General features: G+C 43.1%; 1 protein-coding gene across 6 annotated transcripts; it reads right to left on the reverse strand.

Annotated features, from left to right (window-relative positions):
• Nucleotides 1–91: 91 nt before the first annotated feature.
• Nucleotides 92–19,750, reverse strand: SLC37A4 (solute carrier family 37 member 4). 6 transcript variants are annotated; one of them, XM_074976784.1, is made up of 13 exons: nt 19,640–19,750; nt 19,028–19,133; nt 18,059–18,162; nt 17,030–17,553; nt 14,716–14,948; nt 11,634–11,877; nt 10,043–10,201; nt 9,237–9,322; nt 6,105–6,218; nt 4,342–4,407; nt 3,272–3,410; nt 1,870–2,051; nt 92–1,442 (listed from the first exon to the last, which is right to left on the reverse strand). In XM_074976784.1, the coding sequence occupies exons 4-12, from the start codon at nt 17,175–17,177 to the stop codon at nt 1,885–1,887; spliced, it is 1,356 nt and encodes a 451-aa protein (XP_074832885.1). In that variant the 5' UTR covers nt 17,178–17,553; nt 18,059–18,162; nt 19,028–19,133; nt 19,640–19,750; the 3' UTR covers nt 92–1,442; nt 1,870–1,884. The 6 variants fall into 6 exon arrangements, 5 of the variants coding, with proteins under 5 accessions (XP_074832885.1, XP_074832886.1, XP_074832887.1 ...); XM_074976785.1 differs by lacking the exon at nt 18,059–18,162; XM_074976786.1 differs by lacking the exon at nt 19,640–19,750 and having other exon boundaries at nt 92–1,384; nt 19,028–19,522.
• Between the last annotated feature and the right edge of the window lie 1,866 nt (nt 19,751–21,616).

Genomic DNA, 21,616 nt, shown 5'->3' on the forward strand with positions numbered 1-21,616 from the left:
TTGTTAATAGCTGAGAATGGGCATATGTGGCTGAAACTGCAGTTGCCCCTTTAGTACTGTCACTGCAACACAGGAATACAGGACAACATGGTGGTAAAACCTCAGCTTTATTCCCCTTTCTTACTCTTAAGTTTGTAAGTTATATATTTATCTGCAGCTTTAGTTTATGGTTCAGGCAAATGGTTACTTTTGATGTACAAGTAATAAACATTCCCTTAAACATGGGCAGATTAATTCTTGGATTGAACATATTTGCTTCTCTTAGAGCTAGTATGAATGTGCAACCTGCTGTCACTCCAGTGTTTTTTTACCATCTGACACCATTCTGTCTTGACATGTGCTTTACTGTGCCCAGAAGCTCCTTGTTTGTAAAGCAGTGCTTCAGCTTACCTCTGTGTAAACAGGAATAAAGGATTTCAGTCAGGGGAGATAGGTATAATGAATGAGGTACTGCACAACTGTTCTGAGGAACAGCAGTAGGATGGGCAGCAAAAAATAACTGCTTCTGACTGAGGCTGCTCAGCGCAGAAAGAGGAAGGTCCTGCATCCAACACTAGCCTCTAGACAAGAACTCCCACTTTTTCCTTGGTCCCTTGTGCTTCCAGTGCAGTGCTCCATTTTTATTTCACGGTTGGTAAACAGCATTTCTTAATACGCATGCGTAAGTATCTTGTACAACAGTGCTAACAGAGCAATTTCACGTCCTGGTGGCGGCAGCTGAGATGCTTGCTTACCTAAAGACATTCTAAAGAACTGAAACCTTGCAGAAAACACAAATCCTGGCAACAAGAGTCTTTCAGCATATGATATGTTTACTACCAGTGGACCATGGTCCTGCTAACAAGGCTTCATCATGGTAAGCTGTTTCTGTGCTGTAGTTCTAACCTAAAAATGCTGCACCTGGTTCAGCTCACTGGAACTGGAGCCATTAGAAACATCAGGTTTCATTAGACAACATCCTTGATTATGTTTCTTATTGAAACAAACATCTACAGCCTAATCATAAGGTCTTTAAGGCTCTTCTAGATAATGCAGGAAGAGTGGAGCTGGCCGGTGGGTTTGTGTCTGATGCTATTACTGCATACACTTTTGAACGAGTTTCGTCGTTGTTCTAGGAAGTACTATTCTATTGGGTGTTAATTTGTTTTGCAGCTGTTCAGTACTCTGAGGTTAGTCATGGTGACAGCAAAAATAACTGTTGTACAATGCTTCCATCTCTTTAAGGGATTTCCAAGAACTTGACTCTCTTACAGTTACTGAAAGGGTGCTGTTTTTCTGCAACAGGAGGGATCTGCAGGCATATGTGGTTCAGTAACTGTTCAGTCTGTGATGAGTGCTGGGGGAGCAGTGTTTTTCTTCAGTAGTGAGCCCGCAGTCTCTGCTTCTGGGGAGGGAGATACAGGAGGTAACTCACAGCAGAGTAAGCTGGGTCACAGCTGCGCCTACAACAGCAAGTGGAAGTAAGTGAAAATAGGCTCAGTGCTGACTAATTCTAATATTTCTGTAAACAATGAGGCCAACAGCAAGAAGTCTAGGTAGGTACCAGATACCCAGTTTCTGCAGTACTTCTAGCTTAGCAATTAAGACTTCCAAGTCTTTCCTTGGTGTGCTAATAGTACTTCAGGTCAGAGATAAAGTGAGGTCATGACATATAAACAGTAACTCACTAACCAAAACTGCTGTAAGCAGTAAAATATAACAGCCACTGAAGATCTTGCGCCTTTCCAAATAGGAATGACTAAAATAATTTTTTTTTTTTTAATTTAAGTTTAAACAGTCTGATCTAGGTTGTGCTGGTAGGAAACTCAGTCCCCCACTAATTAATAATCACATGCCATCCCGTAATAGCAACTGGAGCATCCACAGTACCTTTGCTGATCATCTTTAGTCTATCTTCTTGGGTATTCGACCCATCTTGGTACGGATGTTTCGCAGCAAGAAGAAGGCTACAGTGCTGATTGTACATGTTATTTCAGCTACCCAGAAGGCTGTGGCCCAGCTGTAGTGCTTGGCTATCGTACTGAAAGGCAAACCAGCCAAAAAACCACCAACTGCAGAGAGAACAGAGTTAGTCCCTAGTAGTAGCAGCAGAATCTTCCCATTTCTCCTACTGACAACTCGTTTGTGGTCAAGCCAGGTATCTGAAGCTTGTTTTAAAAAGTACAAACTACTAACCCAGGACAGAAGACAATTCTGTCCTGCCTGGAGAATCAGAGCTAGTCACTCCAAAGTTTTCTCAGTGTCACTCCTTCAGTGTTCCTCAGTGAATGGGCTATGGCCAGCTTTTCCTCCAACCTGGATGTTTTCAGTCAGAAAACTCAGGGGTGCAACCAATTTTCTGCGTTGGGAAAGCTTTTTAATATTTGGACAATGAAGTCTTATAAGGAGGACAGACAAACAGTGAAGCGTTTTCATTTGTGACCAGAAATATGTCTGACTCAAAACTGCAGAATTAAACTCTGCTAAGATGTGGGGAAGTCAGGGTTAAAAACTTCAGCTGGACCATCTCATATTGTGAGCCATATGCATACGGACTCAGGCTTGCTCCAGACCTCAGGATGTTGGCAACAACTTCTGAACTACTGAGCTGGGTATTTTGTTTGGGGTTTTTTAAGACAAAATTCTTAGAACATTAATGTGCACGGACTGGTTCCCTAATAAGTAAACCTTTCTACACTGGACTTTTGTCTATAAATCTTCACTGGACTGGCAAAGGCCGAGATTTCAATGGTAAGGACTTTAACGAGAAATCTCTACAGGTGACCTAAGAGGCTACAGTTCCAGAAAGCCCAACACAGAATATATACTTCACATTTGGCCATCTTAACCACATTCTTAACAGACTGGATTTGGAGAACGATATCTGCTGCCTCGGACCATTTTGTGCAGACTGCAGTCCTCATTGTTGCCCATGTGAGCTGCAGAATGAAACATCTTGAGAATAAAGCATGAAATTAGGGAAATTTCTCAGTGAGAGTCTCAGGTCTCCAGCGACCCACTGTAATTGTGGAAGAAACAGACAATCGCACAAACGTTTGCTTCCAATTCTCTCAGCTATGCTGCTTGACAGAGAAACTTTTGTACTACTCAGGAGCAACTGATATTATCAAGAATATCAGTGCCAGTGGTAAACCTCAACTTGCCAGATTAAGATAATCAGGAACTGAGGCTTCTTGCTGCTACAGAATAAAGACTGTGAAGTTTGAAGGTTTTTTATTTTTTGTTTTGTTTTGTTTTGTTTTTGGGCAGGGGAGGGGAGAGGGTCACTCACCATTAGCCATTAGTGCAACAATAGCATGGGAGGTGCCACACAGGTTCGAAGGTGCACTCTCATTTGCTATCACGCCAAACAATGCAATTGGTCCATATGAAGAAAACCCAAAGATGGCTCCCAGAATCAGTATCCATAGCTATGAACACAAGCACACAGTAATCAGAAATGGGTTTCCTAAATTTGACTGCATTTGTTGTCCTGTCACCAATATGATTCAAACTGAACATTTTTCTGGCTGACATTGCTTTCCTGGCCAGTGGACATAAACTAACCATGTGAAAGTCCGCTCTGCCACCTACATTTGTAACTGATGGCAGTTTATAATGTAATGCATTCCTGACTTCATTGGCCAGCATATTATCAGCGTGTAAGCAGGAACTGTTTTCTGCATGATTCTGAATAACTATCTGAAACATGATATAGCCAGGTCGCAGTATAAAATCCCTTAAGCAGAAAGACTTGGTCACTGTGTTTTTTCAAAGTTCTTTTTACTGTGCTTTAAGTTATAATGAAATGACACATAAAAAGTCTTCACTGCAGAGTGACCTTTTAAAAAAAATCATTCTGAAGAGTGTTGGTTAAAGGGCATTATAGTTTGATGGGCCAGTGTTCACCAAGGCATTTATTCCTGTTTTGAAGCACTCCCATTATTGTGTCACTTCAAAATCCCCACAGTGTTACATTAAAAGGAGTTTGTCTGAACACAAACTCTAAGGTTGGAACTGACTGACAAACTGGCATTGAAAAGTGGGTGAGCAATGACACCAATCTGAGGCCCACAAAAGGTTTATAGTTTTTTGCCCATTTTAAGGCCTTCCATCAGAAGATCGCAAAAGGCTGTTTATCTAAAGGGTAAACACCCCAGAACTTATCAGTGTTTTCGTGCTGGTTTCATTCAGATTGTTAGTTTAGTCATATGAAATTATAAAGCTTCTTTCAGAAAACTTACAGCACTCTTCATAATGCCCTGTTATAAATCCTGTTGAACTAACCAACCTTTCACAATAGGAAAGACTCAGTAAAGGTAGAAACAGGCAGAAAGGGATAGAGAAAGACAAGGCAGAAACCTCCTGTTCCGTTAAGCCTGTGAGGGCAGCGAGAGGATGCAAGGCTACAATCCAGAAGCTGTTTTCCTGAGGGAAAAAGGGAGGAGACATTTAAAAGGACAGAAGTGAAATTCCATTTGTTTGGCAGCCACCCCAGGGAAAGAACCACAAATATTATGGATTGATGCAGACAACTGCCAAATGCGCTGCTTACCAAGTCCTTACCATTAAAAGGGATACAGTTAGTTTAAACACTCTTGTCCAATAATGCATTAACTCCCTGAACCTACCTAGTCAATGTTCAAATTTACCACCTTGCAGCTTGGCTTTATTGGAAGTTGAGCCACCACCATAACATAATTCTGAAACTTTGCTTTCTCCCTGTCGTGACTGTTTCTATAGTTTTTTCTCTGCAGAGACAGTTTTGTCTGAGCACCCAATTCCCTCTTTCCAGGCAGCTGGTTCCACCTCCTTTATATTCTGTGGGTGCTGACAAGCAGCATTTGGAACAAGGAATCAGCAGGGTTTGGTTTTTTTTTTCAGGATTCTAATTCCAACAGTAGCTCAGCAAAAGAGCCATGTATAACTCCGTAAAGTCAGGTGCTGTCACCTTGGTACACTATTACTATTATACCTAACACCTCGGACAACTTAAGGAGAGCAGAGAACAAATTTTCTCTAGTTCAGTTTGTTTACATTATGCAGTTAGCAGCACAATTTAAACAAGTCAATAAACCACTCAGTATTGACTCTGCCATGGAAACAGCATCTCACCTCATCTGTGGCAGTTTCACAGAGCGGAAGGGAAAGGAGGAAAAAAACCTGACTGTGAAAATAAAATCTCACAAATTGGCAAAGGACTCTGGGGCAAGCCTAAAACCCTGGAGCTATTTTTAGTTGAGTTAGTGAAACTGACTAGATTTCAGGCTGCCAAAACTTCCTGAAATTTCTCAGCTGCAGATAAAATCTATAAATACCAGGCCAGATATGGTGGTTCTGAAACAGGGTTCCAGAAAGTTATGCTACAGTCTGTTTTATAAATATTTCAAATAGGATGCCCTGGAATTTTGTGAAGTCCTTTACAAAAGGATTCTGAAGTCAGAGGAAGAGCTACAGTTTTCAGCAGAGTTCTAAATTGTCGGTGTTTGAGCATGATTTGCTAACAGCTAGATTGAACTCCTTCAGGCAGGATTGGTTCTTCATTTATTTGAGGAGCTCTGAGCATACTGTCATTACTCAAATAAAAAAATACTGTGGCATAACAGTTCTACCATTTTTATGCAGAACTCCCAATGCATAAAAGACTTCTAGTTGGTGTCTAAGTGCAATTTGTGGGACTCAGCAACTAATGAAAGGGGCAAATGCTGGGCTCCAGGGGCAAATGCCCCTCCAGCAGCCAGCCTGGCCAGGGAGAGTAACAGATGGGGGCCAGAACATCTATTAAGAGGATATTGCTCAGTGCAGCACAGCGTCTCAGCAGGCTGCCCCTGCTTATCCAAGCTCAGCTTCTGGGAAGAGAAACCTTCACCCTTCTGACATGGCTCAGCTTCTGTCCTGCAAGCCAACCCTTGGCAGGAGGCAGCCTGCTGCTGCTGCTGCTGCAGCCCAGGCACTTTTCTAGGCAGCTGCTGTATTGCAATGGGCAGCATCTTGGAAAACAGTTGAATATGCCAGGGGGAGCCAGCACAGCAGGAGGACAGAGCCTTCTCTCCCCAGTAGGGAACGCACCAGTTGTCATTCATAACACATGCTGCATGGGAACAAACTGCTTGTGCGTGGGTTACCTTAGGAGAGTCACTTGTGATTGTGACCCGGAAAAGGTACATCGAAGCAGACATTCCCGCCATCATGGAAAGCAGGAGTACATGCCGAGGATTCCCGTAACTTGACAGACCCACCTGGAATACATAGTGGAACTGACAGAGACTGCACCAAAAACGAGAACTCCTAATGCTAACTTATTCAAAGCAGTTAGAGCCCAAAGGTGTCGACCTAGAAACTTACCTGGTAATTTCTGCTTCAAGTTCATAAATTCTGTTTGAGCTACAGCATATCTACAGATCCAGACCAATGTCTTTCCAAAAGACTCCAACTGATGTAAAATCCACTTCATCCCAAGGTAAGTTGTACTAGTGGTTATTTATCCTCCCTGACCTTACTTCTAGTTGATTTGTCTAACCAAATCAGTTGATTTAGCTCTCAACCATCATCTCATTATGCTTCTTTCTGCTAGATTAAAGAGCCATCTTTCAGAAATCTCCCAAACTCAGGTAAACACTATTTGTAGACCATGATCAAGCCACCTCTTAACACAGAGTAAGCCTCTTAAATCTCTCACTATGAAGCATTTTCCAGAGCTCATCATTCTTGTAGCTCTTTTCTGAATCCTTTCCAATTTTTCAACATCCTTTTTGAAGTGTAGACACCAGAACTGGACAGCTAATCCAGCTATGGTCACACGGATGCTACATGCAGAGGGTAGGTAACAACTCCCCAACTTTTCTCATGATTTCCCTGCTTACACATCCAATCACTGCATTAGTCCTCTTAATTCCAGCAGTAAGGTGACAGCTCATGTTCAGCTGGTTATTTACCATAACGCCTAAGTCTTTTCCAATGTCACTGTGTTCCAGGATATGTCTGCCCATCTTGTGTGGCCTACATGCTCTGTTCCTAGACATGTGCCCCTGCATTTAACCTGTTTTTCAAATGAACCCACAATCAAGCAATCTAGAGCTGCCTAAATAATGAACCTGTATTTTTCATTATTTGCCACACCTATTTTTGGTATCATCTGCAAATTTTTCAAGCAAATATTTTATATAATTCTTTCAGATCAATGACAGATATTGAATAAAGTGCTGCTAAAGACAGAACCTGCAGGAAGCACCATCATTGCATGTTGATTCCCCGGACACAATTTCTTTTCATAATCTATCAGTTCATGAGATTATAATCCATTTAATACGGGCTACATTACTTTTGTATAGTGGTAAGTTTTATTTGTCGTTAGACTATTGTGAAGCGCACAGTCAACTGCCTTACAAAAGTTAAGGTATACCACCACAGTTTCCTCTGTCATATCTGTAATCTCATCAGAAACAAAGTCAGCTGGAAAGCTCTCTTGGAAACCTGATGGATGACAAAGGCCCTGCTCATCATTACAGAGCTGGAATGAATTCCTCTCATCTCGACTTCTCATGATATGAGTGGAGGTCAGGGAACAAAACTGCAATTTTACCTCCCATCCCTGCATCCACCCAATTCATCAGAAAGCCACATTTTTACTACTTTGTACCCTGTGGATATCTGACATCTGTATAGTGTGGCAAAGTGCCCCTTTTGCCTCAGTTTAGGCCCCTTATCTCTGTCCCTCAAGCTGGAGAGGCCAGGCTGCAGCTGCCCCGTTCAGGTCAGAACCCATCTCCCTCCCTCTTCTCTCACTATCAGAGCCATTGGAATGACCAGCAGAGGCAAGCCCACCACTGGTCCCAGCCCAGCTCTGTTGTAAGCACCTTCCTTCTCCTGAGCTGCTCTGGCTACTTCTTGTCTCTGACGCTCTACCACCACCTCTCTCCTTCTCCTCTCCAGCTCTGTTTGCCTCCACTGCTTTTATGCCTCCCAGCAGTTACCTCAGCTGGTCCTTGTCAACTGATTGCCTGCACCACATCCTGTTGCCTCTACCTGTGAGCTCAATTAACTCTGTCTTTCCCCTAGCCCCAGGCTGGGTTCTGCGCTGCCAGCTTGACCTTGTTACAATAGTTAATACAATTTTATGGCCTTGTATTTTGTAGTCCAGTGCTGCAAATAACAACATTACAAGATGTTACAATCTAATGTAGGCTGAGGGGCATATATTACTCTCCTCAAAGGTTCTCTCTCATGCACACCAGAGAGACTTGATTTAATTATTAGGCTGTAAGAAATTTAACAAAATTCACCATGTTTTCAATTTCATTACAAAACTTTAGTCCAGACTTGCACGTCTTTGACTTTACTAAGTTTTGAGCTGAGTGAACTATTTTGGGTGGAAACTGCTTGACTGACAGTTTCAGGTGAAGTTTCACTTCATGTGTTGGCACATGTTGAAATGAGAATCAGAGCAAGAGGTACATACCTACAAGAAAAGGAGTGGGAAATGGGATTACACAAAACTCTGTGAATGAAACAAATGAGCTCTATAGATTAGTATATATTTGTCTCTATATTATCATGTTAATTAATTACTATCTGTAACAAGCAGTTATGTTTCTCATAGAGGTACCTTACATAGTCACAAGCTGCATGGGCCTGTGGTGCTAAGGCACCAAGAATGTTCCTGGCCTGGGGGCCCTGCTCTCCAAAGTTTGGGGTTGGGTCTCTCCCCCAGCCAACCTGCTGCCCTTCCATGCTTGGCCCTGTGTGTCCCCCGATCCCTGCTTGCTGCCCTCAAGCAACTTAAAATACCCTGGGGACCCCATCACAACTTCCAGCAGTGGGGCTAGAGTGGCTACTAGCAGCTTGATCAGCACAGCTAGCTGCATGTATGTTCTTGCAACCATCTGTAGTATGTGGTGGATTCAGATTCCTTACCCCCACGGCTGGGCACAGAGAATGCAGCCTGGGATTTCAAAGATGCCTAAAGGAGATAAGCTCCAATCTTTCTGCAGTCTGCTGGAAAATCCCAGCTGCTAGAAAAAAAAGATTCTGTATCTCCTGAGGTATAGAGAAAGAAAAAAATAGTTTTAAACGGGCACTGACCCTGCATCAGCATCCCTTGACAACCCAGGAAGGACGCTTTACAACCTCTAACCTCTGCAGTTCTCTCACCCCAAGACATTTAAGTTGAGAGCTACCAGACATTCCAGTTATTGCATTGAAATCTTCAATCTTTGCTACTAAGAGTAAGGTAATAGGGAAGATTCTAGGTTGCTTACCCGTGCTACTGCTCTGTCAGAAAGGTACCCAGCAACGATGCTTCCTACTAGGCCCCCGATCTCCAAGGCACTCATGTAAGAACTGCCTAGAACATAGGATAAGGGAGGGTTGGTTAGACCTAAATAAATTCTTTGGAATGATTTATGTTTGTGCACAGGGAGCAGTTCACTATAAAGGCACCATCAGAGAAAATGACACAGCTAGCACTAAAATGCTATACTTTGTCTTGTCTCTCAGTTTCCGCAGTTCTTCTCAAAGCGTGTTGTTTTTATTTAAGTAGTGTTTAAGAGTTGTGGGGCAGGGCCACACCAGCAGCCCAGGAAGTGAAATTCTCTGTCCGCAGAGCCAGGGCAAACCAGGCAATAGCACAGCAGATTTCTCTACATATGGGGCACACTTGCAGGAGACAAACATTTATCTATGAGGCCCACTTGGTGTGAGGTAAGAAGACCTGTCAAGTAGTCTCTGGTATCTCTACAAAGGAGCTTATTTCTGCCCTTTGTGCCGGGGGGTTTCTTGGTCATGCACCTGAGTCATACGGAACCAGTCAAACACTCAAACTCATTTCCTGTATACCACCATTGATGGGTTACTACAAGACTGGGCTGAATTTGAACTTGTGACCTAATGAGAAAGTGCCTGGATTTCTTGACCATTCCCAGTACCATTCAGTTATCCTCTTCATCTGGAATGGTATTTTCAAAGGTGCTCAGATCCCATTAAAATGGGAATTGGACACCTTGCTCTTTGAGGCAGCTTTGAAAATCCTGCCTTTAGGCTTTAAAATGAAACTGTTGTGTCTTACCCACGAGAGCAGACTGTCCTCTCTCCTGGATCAGGAAGAGCTGACCCCAGTCCGTACAACACGTCTTCACTCCAAAGACAACCAGGTAGCCAGCTGAAAGGACCCAGAGGTATGGTGAGAGGAGCAGCTCTGCCAGGGTGCTGTCATCTCTGGATGAGCCTGAAAGGAGAATTAGTAGAAACACCACTACACCACTTGGACATAGCAAAAGGATAGTCAGTCAGTCCAGCAGTGGGGGAGGATGACCTGCAAACAGAGTTCGTGTGCAGTGGAAGCAACCTTGTAACAGTAGGGCTTTTCTAAAGTAAAAGTAGTGCATAGTAACTAACAGTGGTTAGCCATTGCTACCTCCCATTTGCTCTGTACAAAGAAGTTTATCTATGGAATTTATTCCACTTAATGAAAAAGGTCACACTGATAAACTACATTTTACTTCCTGTAATTTTGCTCTCCTGTCTATTCTTTCAGATTTTATTTCTAGTCCTCATCATTGGTCTGTGAAATAAGCTTTATACATTCTATCAGGGATGCAGTGGTTAAGCTAGCTGCTCAGTTCTTACACGAACCTGCCTATCATGTCTGCTAAGACTTGTATGCCCAAAATAAACTGTGGTAGTAATTATATTCCCATGACAATTACCAAATGCCAGTTCCAGCAGCAAAAGGTTTACAGGGTGATACCAGAAATTAGTCCTTCACAAGCATTTTTGTAGATTTGTAAATCCAGTGAAAGTCCCTGTGTTAAAACAACCCCTTCAGCCCTTTGGTTTGCAAGAGAAGGATCACGTCCAGTGAAATGAACCAACATTTATTAACTAGCTGTCCTAGTACAGGACACTGAATGTTGAGCAGAGTCCGCTTAAACTAGGGGTCAACAAAACAGAAGGCAGAATTCTCTATTTATTAAAGAAGTGGGGACATGTCAAAGGCAGAAATTCTGTCTGCTGTTCAGTAAGGAACAAATAATTATGCACTGTGCTAGAGCTCTGCCTGAGATTAGCATGGAGCCCTGCAGCATGACTGGGATTCTGTGGGTTCCACAGGATCTGCTACCATAACAACAGGAGTGGCTGAAAGTGAGATTAAAACAGGCAGAAAGCTCTACTTCAAATCTCTCTCACATGGAGGATCTCATATCATGACATGAATAATTTAAGACCCCAAGGGAAACAGAAGACTATTAACAGATGGGGAGAAGATGGCTCACAGGGGTGATGTGACTTGCTGAGTGTCTCATAATTAGTGTCAAACCTGGGAATTGGTGTGAAAGTGGGCCAGGCTCCTTCTGTGCCTTATGACACTCCATTAGGTGACGGTTCTTTTTTGTTCCTGCTGTGAGACACACTGGGACTGACACACAAAGTATTCCCTCACTATGATACCTCAAGTGTTCACACGGTAGATAGCTGCAAGCAGATTTTGAGTTAGATGCTGCTAAGCAGCACATTCAGGAAATGGGAAAGGTACGTTCCAGCATCAACGAGCTGGAGGAACACTCAGATTATAAATCTTAGGTAGAACACATCCCACCCCCTCTTGCTCTCCTGTTACCTACACTTCTTAATTGTAAGATGAAGAGTCTACTGCTCACCTTTTGTCCCTTTCATGGTTCCTGGTTCGATGTTTGGTAGCCCAACGTCTGAGGGCTCGTTTTTAATCAGAACAAGACAAATAAAGGAGGTGCCCACGCAAATGAAGCCAGAGATGGACAGAGTTGTGCGCCAGTCATAGCTCAGAGCCATCAGAGCAGCAACAATGGGGCCCAAGCCACCAGCCAGATTCATACTGGTGGAGAGGATTGCCCACCATGTTCCAAACTGTGAAGGCTCAAACCACTGTGCAACAGGGAAAGAAAGAGAGTGTGAGCAACATGCGATGGAGTGGGAATTAGACTCAGGTCCAAAACACCTGCAATTAAGTACCTTGGCAGCCAGTTCAGATCCTAGTAGACAGAAGTTGACAAAACTAGATATAAAAATATTTTACTCTTCAACATCCCCTTCCATCCAAGAAGCTAAGCTTTCTGCAAACATCAACCATGTACATCTTAGAATCCCCCACCTGCTGAAGTCATCCTGTCATCCTGTCACGGTCGGCCTACCTTGTACCAGATGAGGGGGAAAATCAGGTCTTTCAACTGCTAACTGTCAGGCCCTGATACTTACGGAAGAGGATGGTGAGGGAGCACAGCACAAGGCAGGCCCCTTGCTGATGGCGTGATTGCTGTAGGTTCAATCCTACTTCTAACAGAGTCAATGGTACAACTGCCATTGATGCCAAAGGGAGTAGGATCAAGCCCCATGGAATTCAATACCTTGCTGACAATCTTCCAGAAGTGCTACTTGATATTTTCTCTTCATTTGCAGCTAGCTTCCCCCTCAGTGTGCAAAACAAATCATTTTGTTAGTCTTTATACGGCTACATTTCCACTGCTTTGTTTTGTTGGAGTACAGACTAACACGGCTACCTCTCTGTTACTCTGTGAAAGGTTAATCCTCCCCCCTCCATTCATTGCCCACAGTATAGAGCATAGGAAACATAAGGGCTTTGTGGACAGTTGTGATTAGTTGTTCATTTCTCCTTCTCTCACATACACCCACTGTTCTCATTTTTACACATCCCATTGCCAGCATTACTCTTGCAGAGACAGAAACAGGGTTATTGGTTTAGAGGGAAGCTCCTACCAAGGCTAGTTGTGGAAGCAAGAAAATGAATATTCTCCATGGCAGCAACTTCTTTGTTCCTGCCTCAGACCAAATCATTTAAACATTACTACAGAGAACCACAGATTTTAGGTCCTAGCTTTATAATATTAAGATTTTCTTCTTCTTCACACTGCTAAATTATCCAATTCTGGCTTCTGAAACAGTCAAAACAAACACGAAATTCAGCAGTGGCCCTGTTCTGTATGTCACTTGATATTCTGTATCAGCAAACTGGAATCTTTTTTCCTCTTAGGGGCAGAAGAGATAAGTACCATACTCCCAAAATATCCTGAGATGCAATGTGATCTGACTTGTGCCCACTGGCAGCTCAAACTAAAACTGAATTATCATTCCCTTGCTCAGCAGTGAACAACTGCTAGAGCAAAGGGGCTGTTGTGGCTCTGTCTTCACAATTCAGAGGCTGGAATCCACCAACTGGGGTTTCTTACGATGATACAAGTTAAACTACAATCAGCAACCAAATTGTCCCGCTTAAGACAAACAAACAGAGTAAATAACTTTCCAACTTGAGTATTCTTGGCTTGAATATGCAGCAAGAGGCATAGGAGACTCTTACTCCAAGAATGGTTTGTGACAGAGCCACCAGGCATTCACCCAGAGACAGCACACTTGGAGTCGTGTCTATACTACAGCTGCTTCTAGGAGAAGAACGAACAGCTGTGAATTCACCCGTGATTCTAGCCAGGGCCAAGCCTAGGCACGTGTGAGACTTGGGGCAACTCCCTTCCGTCACAGGCCCCACCCCACCTTTTCCTGCCTTTGTTCTGGCCCTTCCCACAAGGACTCCTACAAGGTTCCCCGTAGGGTGTGTATTCTGGAAGAAATTAGGACAAGAGCTACTATGAATGTTGTGTAAAACAATCATTCCCATATCATCAACTATTCAAGTCACCTTGTAAGTGCTTATTTCTAACCATAGAATCATAGGGCTGGAAGGGACCTCAAGAAGTCATTGCGTCCAGCCTCCAGCTGAATCAACCCCAACCATGACTATGTCAAGCTAGGACTTAAAAACCTCTAGGGATGGAGATTCCACCACCTCTTTGGGTAACGCATTCCACTGCTTCACCACCCTCCTAGTGAAGTAGTTTTTCCTAATATCCAACCTACTCCTCTCCCTCTGTAACTTCAGACCATTGCTTCTTGTTCTGATGTCTGTCACCGCTGAGAACAGCCTCTCTCCATCCTCTTTAGAGCTCCCCTTCAGGAAGTTGAAGGCTGCTATCAAATCACCCCTCAGTCTTCTCTTCTATAAATTAAATAAGCCCAAATCCCCCAGCATCTCCTCAGAGGTAACGTGCTCCAGCCCCTTAATCACTTTCATTGCCCTCCCCTGAACCTGCTCCAGCACATCCACAACCTTTGTATACTGTGGGGCCCAAAACTGGACACAATACTCGAGATGTGGCCTCACCAGTGCCGAACAGAGAGGAACAACAACTTCTCTAGATCTACTCGAAATGCTTCTCCTAATGCAGCCCAATGCGCCGCTGGCCTTCTTGGCTAAAAGGGGCACACTGTTTACTCATATCTAGCCTTTCATCCACCATAATCGCGTTGTACTGCTGCTTAGCCATTCGGTCCCCAGCCTATAACAATGCTTGGGATTCTTCCACCCCAAGTGGACAACTCTACACGTCTCCTTGTTGAACTGCATCAGATTTCTTTTGGTCCAATCCTCCAATTTGTCCAGGTGACTCTGGAGCCGATCACTACCCTCCAACGTATCTACCTCTCCCCCTAGTTTGGTGTCATCCATAAACTTGCTGAGGGTGAAAGATGTCAGGTTGAAACAATATTTTATTTTTGTAACAGATGCAGCAAGCCCAATTCTACAGGCTCCAGGAGTCAACCCTTACAAGCCCCGACACAAATTAAGCACTACTCCAGTGTTTACATCTGTGACTGCACCCCTGCCCCAAAAGAAACAAAAAACAGTATGCTTACTTTGCGTAGTACTTTCCCACATGGTGGCCACCCCAGTCCTTGTGCCAGACCATTCAGGAACCACAGCCCTGCAAAGACTGTAACTGTAGAGCTCCAAGAGAAGACAATATTTACTATGCCCACCAGAAGTAGGCCAGATGAGAACAGCCAGCGGGCACTCATTTGATCAGAGAGGACTCCACTGATAAATTTACTGATCGCGTAGGCTGCAGACTGGCTGCTAGTGATAAGACCTGCAATAAATTTGAAACCAAAGGATTACTTTAATAACACATTTTACAACAAGATGGTTAACTCAGTCAAATTCCTCCAGTAGAACGTTCACAAGTTGTCATTCAGGCAGAAATCAGTTCCACCAGCTATTCTATTTGGTTTCTAGAAGAGTATTCCTGTAAGCAGGATACAGGCTTTATTATTATTAGTATCTGAACTGAAATATAGATAAGCATATGACAAGCAGCATTTATTTCGTCTTCAATGTAGTGAGACATCTCTAACTCCATCAGAGTCATGGAGACTGTAGATTTACGTTTTCACCAAACTAAAGACCAAACATCCAATGCTGTTTGTAAATCATAAAGCACTGAGCACAAAGAAAGATATATAAAAGTTGGGGTATTAGTGCTACCAATAGGCATATTCAAAAAAAGAAATGTCTTCCAGGCTTATTTAGGCAATTGTGCTGGACTAAGGACTTATCTATATGGGGAAAAGTCCAGAACAGCTAGTGTACAATAGCTATTCTGTACTGTTTCACCTAGTGGCACCTGTATTTCGCACCAAGAGTTAATCCGTGAATGCCTATGTTTATTACTTGAATTCCTATACAAATCCACCCGCAGTGCCAACATTTTGTCTCAAATATTCACCTCATGTCAGTAAATATTGATAATCAGCATAGCAGATTCTCAGTTTAATCTTACTTTCCATGCCATGCAAGACAAAATAAAGTGCCAAGATACCGAACAGATTAAGGTATTTTTAGGCATTAAGGTTTAAAATGGTTTATCAAAACTACAGCAAAAAAGTGAGTTTTTCAAACAAGATCTTTGGAACATTTTGCCCAGCAAATCTATCTCAAGGCAGAAAACTGCAGTGCAGTCAACACTGATTCCAAACCCAAATTCTGACTCGATGTGACATGGAAAAAAATTCTCCTTTTTTATCTTATTAAATATGTAAAGAACATTAGATTTCTCTATTTATTTGTCCATTCACCGGCAAATAGACAAAATATGGTGACTCAACAAAAAAACTGTTGTTGTTGCTACAGTCTTCTTGAGCCACAAACCAAATGGCATCCCTAATTATATTTAAACAAGGAAGCATTCTACATTTGTTTAATTAAGTTGCAACTGGGGTTATAGTGTCTTTTCACGATTCATTTTTGAAAAAGTCCACCCATATTAATGAATCAAAGAAAGATTGCTTTGGATTTCTACATGTTACTTGGTTCTGAGACTATTTTTGACAACAAAAGTATCTAATATGGAAGATTAGTTCTACAATAATAGAGGATTAGACAAAATTAGTTCATTGTCCTCTTCCATTTTCTATTTCTGTAATTCTTGCAGATTAAGAAGTGACTTTTTGGAGTGAGCATTCATCACTCAAAGGGGTACTTTCATGTCAATTAGGGACAACATATAGGTTCTTATATTCATATTTAAAAAACCCAACCCAAAATAAAACACACTATAAAAAAAAAATCAAACAAAGCAGACTTTCCATTTGAATCTGTAAAAATTCTAGTAAAAACAAGGTTCTGTGTGCTTGTTTTTCAAACAAACATTGCTTCAGATTTACAAAGGAAAATTAACAGAGTGAAAGTAATTTAGTTTGAACAACCAAACTGAGTAAAAATGCAACAAATGAATCAGCTCAAATAGCAAACAAGTTGATTTTAAAACATCTCTTTAATTTTAAATAGAGTAAGTGGTACAACCAAGGGAAACGCTTTCTTAAAAACAAATGGCTTTTTAACTGGTTAATGTCCTTTTTAGATATTATAACTAAGATACCGCATGGACTACCACTTCAATTTTTTTTTTTACTACAAAATATAGACCAAATTCAACTTGCCTTATGGAAGTCAGTGGCACTATAGACACTTACATGAATAAAGATACACATTTTAAAGAGGGAGTTACCAGGGAGAAATAAACCAAAATTCTACAGTAGGTGATTTCTCAGTCCACTTCTTCAGATGGATAGAACATACATTTAATATATGGATTCAAGTAACACAACATAATCAGATATATCTATACCAAGAGAAAACATGTACAAACTCTATCTCAAAGGAATTTCTTACCCAAGTCATCTTTGTCCAATTCTATTTCTTCCATGATTGAGGGCATTACAAATGAAAATGTTTTTCTGTTGAAATAGTACAGTGTGTAGCCAACAAACATGGCAGTGAATATCACTGTTTGGTAACGAGTGTAACCCTTAGCCACCATGGTACAACCAAAATAATATCTCTAAGAAAGAAAAAAAAATCCAGCTGGTAGGAGGATTTGTCCTGCTTATTAAAAATTCAACTCACAGCTGTAATGAATAGTCGTAATAAAAGATTTTTTTTAGAAATAGCAACTGCTTGTAAATCTGAGAAAGGACATAGAGCAAAAGAGCAGTTTTGCATGAGGAAAAGTAAAATAGCAATTGTCAGGATGCCTGAACTGGCAGCTGGACCCTCCAGTCAGAATTCACATCCTGAGATATTTTTGCAGAGCTACAGCTTTGCCAGTGTTCTCTGGTTCTTCTCAGTTTTGTTTACAGCTGCTTTCTGGAGAATTATTAACTTAGGGAACTGTCATTCAGGACATTACCATCAACCTGCAGAAAAATAAAAAGGTAAAGTTAGCTTGAGATAAACAGAACAGTATTCAAAGTGGAAAGATTAGAGGTGCCTTACTCAGTAACTCTCCTCTGACCTATGAGCTCAAACAGGACAAACTGAAAAAAAAAAATCAATCACTTCCCAGAAAAAGATCTTAAACTAGGTTCACTACAAAAGACAGAGTAGATTAAAGTCCTACAGCTTCAAGAGGCAGTCAGTTTAATTTCTCATTTCCTTGTCAAGTATTATATAACGGCAACCATCTCTGTTCTTTTAGCTAGTACAATACTGCAGAGCTAGACTCTTCCCACGCTAATGAATTTGTAGACAGATGAAATTTAATCCAATCTGAATGATGCTAATGAAATGAGCATTCCCAGAAACAAATAGAATGTATCTTTCAAGATAGTTTTGTAATTCTCCCAATTACTGTTACGCTCTGTGGCTAAAACACTGATGATCACCCACCTAGGACTGAGATGGGGTCTTATTCACACTTACCGAATCTGCAAGTGATTGTACGTAACTAACTTAATCCCCTTTCTCTAGCCTATGAACTTCTCTGTGGAAGAGTTCAGGACAGTTGTGCAACTATATTCCTGTGTCTGGAAAAGCAAAGAAACTGGGTTTAAAACAAAAACAACAACAACAACAACAACATTTTGAGGGCAGGAGTGCAAAAAAGAGAGAGAGAGAGAGATGCAACAGGACAAAAAGATCTCGTTCAAGACAAAAAGCAAAGAACTGGGCAACATTTACCCCAGGCGTAAAACCACTTAAGTCAACAGAATTACACTATGCTTGAATGCTGAATAAAGACTCATTCAGAGACAGAAGGATAATTACTACATAACAAGCCTTGAGAAATAATAAATGCAGACATTCAGAAAGCAAAGGGATGTAAAACAATGAAAAGCAGTCAAGCATGGAGTGCTGATACAAGTCATCTGCCCATAAGTAATTACTCCCTTTTTGATCAAGATCGTTTTGCATTTTGGAGACCAATCAATACTTCCAAAGAAATCCAAAAGAAAAGATGCCCTGATACTATGGGGATAATATGGGAGCAACAAAATGGAAAGAAAATTTTATGAACTAAAAAAATATTTTTTAACACCTAAATGGAACAACTCATCATAAAAGAGCTTTATAATGTTGAGAGCATCAATTCCTTGTGGAAGGGGCCATTTTTCAACTCATTTACTGAATGAAGTAGAGTACCAAACATATACAGGTTGAACCTCGCTTGTCCAGCACCCTCAGGACCTGACTGGCGCCAGACGAGAGAATATGCCGGACCACATTTAACTAAGACTCAGATGCAACATGCTATGTTGTCCAGGTTTGATATAATTAAATATACAGCACCAGAAAGAGTACCATGCATTTTACAAAGACAGGTTACTGACACAAACAATTTACTCTAATTAGACATAACCCTTAGCCATTTTAACATACGCATTTCCCTACCTGAGTATGGAAAGTGCAAGGTTCAGAGCAGGCACTAAATTAACTTTGAGACCAAAGCACTGGCAGAATGGTGGGGCCAGCACAGCTTGCACTGCCGAAAATGGAGCTGCACAGATATAGATAACAGACTGGGGTTGGGAGAGGACAAGAACTAAATATAAAAGTCTCTTCAGATGCTCATCTCTGAGGTGAAAGCTCACACTGGAAATGGATACCACGCAAAAGGCAGAAAGCAACAGCACTGCCGCTGAGCTTAGGAGAGGGGTACCTGGGGCAAGGACCGCAGGCGTTAAGTGGGGAAGGGGATTTGTAGGAAGTTATGTCTGTGTATGCAGGGGGGGGTTGCTGAGGGGTTATGCGGGCAAGGGAGCCGGTTGGTGCGAACACTGTGGGGTATGTGAACAGAGGGCCCACGGGGGCTTTGTAGCTGACAGGCCCATGGGGGTCAATGGGGAACAGGCTGTGGGTGTCGGAGATGAGCTGGCGGAGGGGCCCAGCCAGGTCTATTTGTGGTTGGGAGCCAGCGGGGGGAGGGGAAGGCCTAGGTGTCTGGGAAGCCCAGGGCCGGGCTGAGCCCAAGGGGGGTCGGTAGGGGGCTGGGGGAAGCCGCACCGCTGACGTGCCGGGCAGTTGCGGAGCGGGGCCCGCGGGCGGCTGCAGAACGGCTGTGCTGGGCAGCGCGCAACACCCGCACGACGGGGCAGGTCACTACAGCGCGGAGGGAAGCTTGAGCCCCGACCCCTTCACAGTACCTCTCGGCCGCTTCCGCCCGGAAGTCCCGCCTCACCGCCCAAGCGCGTTAGGAGCATCGCCTATTGGATAAGAACCCTGTGCGTCACCGGTTCTACCTATCATAGCAGCCGGAGCGCGGCCGGGCGCGACGTTCATGGACAATGGGACCGGCAGCCGCTGCGGTAGGTGGCGCGCCCCGGCCCCAATCTGGGGCGCTTCGCTGCGCTGCCTGCGGCTCGGCTTGTCCGGCCTCGGCGCTGCCGCGGGACGACTCAGGCCGCGGCGTCCGCCTCGCGGCGCTCAGTTCCTGGGCCCAGCAGGGAGGGCGCTAGGCTGCGGGTGGGGGTTCCCCGCGGTGAGCACCCCCCCCCAGGCGGAACCCCGCACCTGTTGCCGGGTTAACAAGCAGGTAACTTGCTCCGAGGCTGCGGCTCGTACAGATGGGGTTGTGCAGTCCCGCTCCCCGGAATAGCCCCGTAGGGCAGATGAATTTATTCCCAAGCAACCTTTGGGGGAAGGGGGCATTAGCCTCACTTGATAGCTGGTTCCTGGGGGCACTACACAACACTCAAGCTCACAGGGGAATTCTCTGGCAAATATTAAACACCTCGCCCCAGCATCAGTTCTGCGCTGTGACCACTGTGTAAAGGCAAAGCTTCTGCAGAAATCAACACACGCCAAGGTAATTCAATGAAGCGCTTGTTTAACGCAGTCACATCCCCTTACACTACAGCATCTCTGAACAGAACAGGGTCAGAGGGGAGTTAAGCTTCGTTTATATATAAAAAAGGACAAGTTTAAATTGGTTTATTTTTAAACTGCCAACTAGTGTAAAACCCTGGAGGCCTGTCTACACTAGCCCCCCTCCTTCAAATGGGGAAGGTAAATGAGCCCTTGGAGAAAATAGCAACGAGATAGCTAATTCTCACCCCCAGGGATCTTTGAAGTTGCAAACTTCAAAGCCCCGGCAAACCATGTAGCCACTGGCCCTTCAAAGCGCCCTTACTTCCAAAATGTTTTGGGAGTAAGGGCACTATGAAGTTGTGCAGGTACTTCAGAGTGCTTGCAGCTACACAGCTTGCTGGTGCTTCTAAATTTGCAACTTCAGTGTTTGTTTGTAGGGCAAGAATTAAGCTAATGGTGTGCTGCATATGCAACGCAGCACCTCATTGCTATTCTCTGCTCCAGCTTGTTTACATGCCCCTTTTGAAGGAGGGGCTAGTGTAGACAAGCTGTGTGTGTTTACCCTTAAATGGATAGAACACAGGTTTAAAGTTTAAAGAATTTTTTATTCACATGTCTACAAAATACAAAAACTTAAACTTGTTTAAAAACTAATTGAAATTAAACTGGTACAACTTTGAATATATACAAAGAGACCTGTTACAGTCACACTGGCCTTTAACACTGTCACCATGACAGACAACACTCCCAAATCCCAAAAGTAGAGTTTAAATGACCATCGTTTACATCCATGAAATTCTAGTGTGCTCCTCTCAGTATCCAAGGGCCCTGGCGCATAAACCCTCATTTGTAAGGTAAGAGCCTCCCATCCTAAGAGTACACTAGGATGGATATAATTAGATCAATTCTGCACATAGTCCTAACTGAAATTGTTGCAAGAAGGTAGGGAGGAGATAGAATTTAATTCTGACACTCAAAGGCCGTGTCTACACTAGCCAAAAACTTTGAAATGGCCATGCAAATGGCCATTTTGAAGTTTACTAATGAAGCGCTGGAATACATATTCAGCGCCTCATTAGCATACGGGCAGCCGCAGTGCTTTGAAATTGGCATGGCTCATCCAGACGAGTCTCCTTTTTGAAAGGACCTCGGCTGCTTCGAAGTTCCCTTATG

This window comes from Carettochelys insculpta, chromosome 25 (assembly GCF_033958435.1).
Source record: "Carettochelys insculpta isolate YL-2023 chromosome 25, ASM3395843v1, whole genome shotgun sequence".
NCBI lineage: Eukaryota > Metazoa > Chordata > Testudines > Carettochelyidae > Carettochelys > Carettochelys insculpta.

Coding starts and splice junctions, on each gene's coding strand:
- SLC37A4 (XM_074976785.1), bottom strand. CDS start 17,177: ATGGTGGCTAAGGGTTACACTCGTTACCAAACAGTGATATTCACTGCC. Junction 4,408..6,104: donor TCACAAGTGACTCTCCTAAG/GTAACCCACGCA, acceptor TTTTTCCCTCAG/GAAAACAGCTTCTGGATTGT. Junction 2,052..3,271: donor TGTTGCACTAATGGCTAATG/GTGAGTGACCCT, acceptor TTCTCTCTGCAG/TTGGTGGTTTTTTGGCTGGT.